The 5,129-nt window shown below is 46.1% G+C and overlaps 1 protein-coding gene across 1 annotated transcript; it reads right to left on the reverse strand.

The window, feature by feature from the left end:
• Positions 1-4,254: 4,254 nt before the first annotated feature.
• LOC138894024 (uncharacterized) lies at positions 4,255-4,869 on the reverse strand. The gene has a single exon (XM_070178697.1). The coding sequence runs from the start codon at positions 4,867-4,869 to the stop codon at positions 4,255-4,257; it is 615 nt and encodes a 204-aa protein (XP_070034798.1).
• Between the last annotated feature and the right edge of the window lie 260 nt (positions 4,870-5,129).

The raw sequence follows: 5,129 nt of genomic DNA on the forward strand, positions 1-5,129 counted from the left end.
CAAGTTCTAGCTTCAATGACTTAGCCGCAACTTGGATAATCTTAAATACATGTAGAGTAAGAGGTTCATTACTTTTAAACGGAAATAAAAAATCCAATTTGACCTTAATTGTCCACGAAATATCCCTCCAATGCTGCCACAAGAACAAGGAAGCGAAACTAGCAATCAATTCGGGTTTTTCGGCACTAGAATTACTTTAGAAGACTTGAAATCACCTAGGGTTGATATTAAAAACTTGAGGGAGTATTTACAGAACATAAAACAATTAAAACAACCTCCCACACGATCTGGAACAATACAAAAATCAGCAACAACAAGAAGAACAAGAAACTTACTAGCGCCACGGGATTCCCCACATATGATTTGTGTTGTTTGCCCTCTGTTTGGGTCTAGGATCATGAGAGAACCTTGAGAGATTGTTTTTAGGGTTCTAAGGTCTCTGAATATACTGAAAACTAATGACTTAAAACGGGTTTGAGGCTCTTATATATATCCATATGTCTTAAACCGCCTATGTGGGCCCCATAGAGAGCTGCTTGGCGCAGTCTCGCAAAAATGCGAATATCTCTCTATTCGGAGATTGTAACGACAAACGGTTTAATGCGTTGGAAACTAGACTCAAATATCTTGGGAGATCACTCCGTAATTCCAAGTATATTGGGAGAAAAACATAGTAACATTTGACCTAAAGTTTAAGTAAAATTATAAACGTAACTTGCGACAACTTTGTCGACTTTTGTTTCATAACTCGCTTGACTTTAAGACTTATGATACGGATATTATATGATTCAAATAAATTAAAACATGACCTCTTGGGACAATTAAGCACCTCTAGTTTTACCCGAAAATACAGGTTACAACATCCTTGATTCGTTTAACTTCTAATACTTGTTAACCACTCTTATACACCCTTGTATCGTTTAAGAGTAATAGGATTAACTTCTTATCATCTCAAAGATAATCTCTTCTCGGATTTACGTCGATTAACTTACGGTGTGATCTAAGGTACGCGAATTTGGGTTGTAACAGTTGGACAGGTAATTGTTGTTGTAAGCAAACTCGGCCAAGGGCAAGAATCGAACTGTCCGCTCCGACTGCCCATTGGTCTGTGGATGAAAGGCTGTGATGAGCTCTACCTGGGTCCCCAACTCACTCTGTACTGCTCTCCAAAAATGCGAAGTGAACTGAGTGCCTCTATCTGATATGATGGAAACAGGTACACCAGGCAACTGAACTATCTCCTGAATATAAATTTGGGCCAACCTCTCTGAAGTATACATGGTCACCACCGGAATGAAGTGTGCCGACTTGGTCAACCTGTCGACAATGACCCCAAACTTTATCAAACTTCCGCAAGGTCCGCGGTAACCCAACTACGAAGTCCATAGTAATGTGCTCCCATTTCCACTCAAGTATAGTCATCTGCTGGAGTAGGCCACCTGGCCTCTGGTGCTCATACTTAAACTGCTGGCAATTTAGACACCTGCAACACACTCAACTATGTCCTTCTTCATCCGCCGCCACCAATAATACTGCCTCAAGTCACGATACATCTTCGTCGCACCTGGATGAATAGAATACCGAGAACTGTGTGCCTCCTCTGGAATCCTCTCCCTCAAGCCATCGACATTAGGAACACATAGACGACCCTGGAGTTCTAGAACACCATCTTTGCCGATAGTAACCTCCTTAGCACCACCCTGTAGTACTGTCTCTCTAAGAACCAACAAGTGCGGATCATCAAACTAGCGAGCCTTGATCTGCTCAAATAGTGAAGACTGGGCAACGACACATGCAAGAACCCGGTTGGGCTCTGAAATATCCAGCCTCACAAGTCTATTAGCCAAGGACTGAATGTCCAAGGCTAGTGTCCTCTCCTCTGCTGAAATGAAGGCCAAACTTCCCATACACTCCGCCATTCTTCTCAAGGCATCTGCAACTACATTCTCCTTGCTCGAATGATAAAGGATGGTAATATCATAATCCTTCAGTAACTCAAGCCACCTGCGCTGCCTCAAATTGAGATCCCTCTGCTTGAACAAATGTTGCAAGCTACCATGATCGGTGTAAACCTCACAGGACACCCCATACAGATAATGCCTCCAAAGCTTAAGAGCATGAACAATCGCGATCAACTCCAAATCATGTACAGGGTAATTCTTCTCAATGGGGCTTCAGCTGACGTGAAGCATATACAATAACTTGCCCCTCATGCATCAATACACAACCCAAACCAATGCGTGAAGTGTCACAATGCATAGTATTCATCCCAGAACCAGAAGGCAACACTAGAACCGGTGCCGTAGTCAAAGCTGTCTTGAGCTTCTGAAAGCTCGCCTCACAATCATCGGACTAACGGAACTGAGCACCCTTCTGGGTCAATCTAGTCAAATGTTTTGAAATGGATGAGAAGCCCTCCACAAACCAGCGATAATAACCTGCTAACCCCAAGAAGCTCTTGATCTCAGTCGTCGTAGTAGGACGAGGCCAACTTTGAACTGTCTCAATCTTCTTGGGATCCACCTTAGTACTCTCGCCTGATACAACATGCCCCAAGAATGCTATAGAATCTAGCCAAAACTCACACTTGGAGAACTTAGAATATAGCTTCTGTTCCCGCAAGGTCTGAAGCACCACTCTCAAATACTGCTCGTGCTCCTCCATGTTGCGCGAGTAGATCAAAATGTCATCAATGAAGACAATGACGAACGAATCAATATATGGCTTGAACACCCTGTACATCAAATCTATAAACACCACTGGGGCATTAGTCAAACCGAAGGACATCAGTAGAAACTAAAAATGGCCATATCTAGTCTAAAAAGCAGTCTTCAGAACATCTAAATCCTGAATCTTCAACTGATGGTACCCCGATCTCAAGTCGATCTTGGAGAACACCCTAGCACCCTGCAACTGGTCAAATAAATCATCAATACGCGGCAACGGGTACTTGTTCTTAATGGTGACTTTGTTCAACTGGCGGTAATCGATGCACTTCCGCATAGTCCCATCTTTCTTCTTCACAAATAACACCGATGCACCCCAAGGTGATACACTCGTCCTGACGAACCCCTTTGCTAGCAACTCCTCAAGTTGTTCCTTTAACTCCTTCAACTCTTTCGGAGCCATACGGTACAGTGGGATGGATATAGGTTGGGTACCTAGAGCCAAATCAATGTAGAAATCTATATCACAATCTTGTGGCATGCCTGGAAGACCAGAAGGAAACACATCGGAGAACTCCCGGACTACGGGTACTAAATCCATCACCAGAGTCTCTATGGTAATGTCCCGAACATAAGCTAGATAAGCCTAATAACCCTTCTCGACCATGTGTCGAGCCTTCATAAAAGAGATGATCCGACTAGGTGTGCTAACAGATGAACCCTTCCACTCCAATCTAGGCAACACTGGTATCGCCAAGGTAACAATCTTGGCATGGCAATCAAGGATGGCATGATATGGAGATAATCCGTCCATGCCCAGGATGACCTCAAAGTCGGTCATATCAAGCAGCAGAAGATCCGCTCTAGTCTCATAACCACAGAATGTAACAATGCAGGATCGATAGACCCGATCCACAACAATAGAATTGCCCACTGTAGTGGACACATAAATAGGAGTACCCAAGGACTCACGAGGAACATCCAGGAAATGAGCAAACATAGATGACACATATTAATAGGTAGACCCTGGATCAAATAATACAGAAGCATCCCTACCGCAGACAGAAATAATACCTGTGATCACGGCATCTGAGGCCACTGAATCTGGTCTAGTCAGGAAAGAATAGAATCTAGCTGCAGCGCCACCTAACTGGACTCCACCCGCCTGGCCTCCACCTCTAGGATGGCCCCTACCCACATTCCCTCCACCTCTGGGCGGCTGGACGACTGGTGTGGCTACTGGTGCTGTAATCATAGGTTGAGAACCCTGCTGCACTGCCTTGCCCCGAAGCCTGGGGCAGAACCTCCGCATGTGGCTGAAATTCCCGCACTCGAAACAACCTCTCGGTATGAAGGACTGCTGACCTGAAGTCTGACCCTGATGGCCTAAATACCCACTGGAGGAACCCTGAATAGCTGGTGGGCGGTAGGAACTCTCTGGCATGGTGCTGAAATAAGGTCGAACTGGAGCACATCGAGGAGGTGGCGGTACTGGATATGTGGGCCTGTTAGGCTGACCTCTCCCGAACTGACCCCTGTCCCCATACGGAGCACCATTGAACCCTCAAGAATAACGAAACAGCTTATCTCACAGCATCTGCTCTCGGCCCCGCTGACGATAACCCTTAATCCTCTGAGCTATCTCCACAACCAGTTGGTAAGAAGTCCCCATCTCAACCTCTCGGGCCATAGTGGCCTGAATACCGAAGTGCAACCCCGTAACAAACCTCTGTACTCTCTCCACCTTAGTAGAAAGTATCATAAGTGCATGGCTATACAACTTAGAGAATCTCGCCTCATAATCTGTCACTAACATTTGACCCTGCTGGAGCTGCTCAAACTGAAACCGCAACTCTTCCCTATGAGAGGGTGGAATATACCTATCCAATAAAAGACGTGTAAACTGATCCAAAGTCAAGGGAGAAGAACCTGCTGGTCTGCCATGTAGATGAGACTGCCACCATCTACGGGCCCTGCCCTCCAGCTGGAAAGTAGTAAAATCCACCTTGTGGGTCTCTAATATCCTCATATTGTGCAGTATGTCCCTGCACCGATCAATAAAGTCCTGCGGATCCTCATATCGCTCACCTCCGAAGACAAGAGGATGTAGCCTAGTCCATCTATCCAATAGCTTCTGCGGCTCGCCGGCCGTAGCTAATCTGGGCTCAGGCATGGCTGCTACCACTGGCTGGGCTCCGTCCATGGGTAGTATGCCCGGGGTCTGATGTACAGCAGCTGCATGCCTGAGAGCCTGAGCAGTAGGGGTCTGTGCTCCCCCTCTAGCCCGAGATGTAACTGGGTCTGGTGTAAACTGACCTAGGTCATAGTATCCATGAACCGTAGCATACGGCCCATGACCTCCTGGAAGCCCGGTGCTGACATGAAATCTACCGGGGTTGGCTCTGCTGCAGGCACCTCGCCCTCCTCCTCAATAATTGGATTCTCTATCGAATCCGCTGGTGG

Source organism: Nicotiana tomentosiformis, chromosome 6 (assembly GCF_000390325.3).
Source record: "Nicotiana tomentosiformis chromosome 6, ASM39032v3, whole genome shotgun sequence".
Classification (NCBI taxonomy): Eukaryota; Viridiplantae; Streptophyta; class Magnoliopsida; order Solanales; family Solanaceae; genus Nicotiana; species Nicotiana tomentosiformis.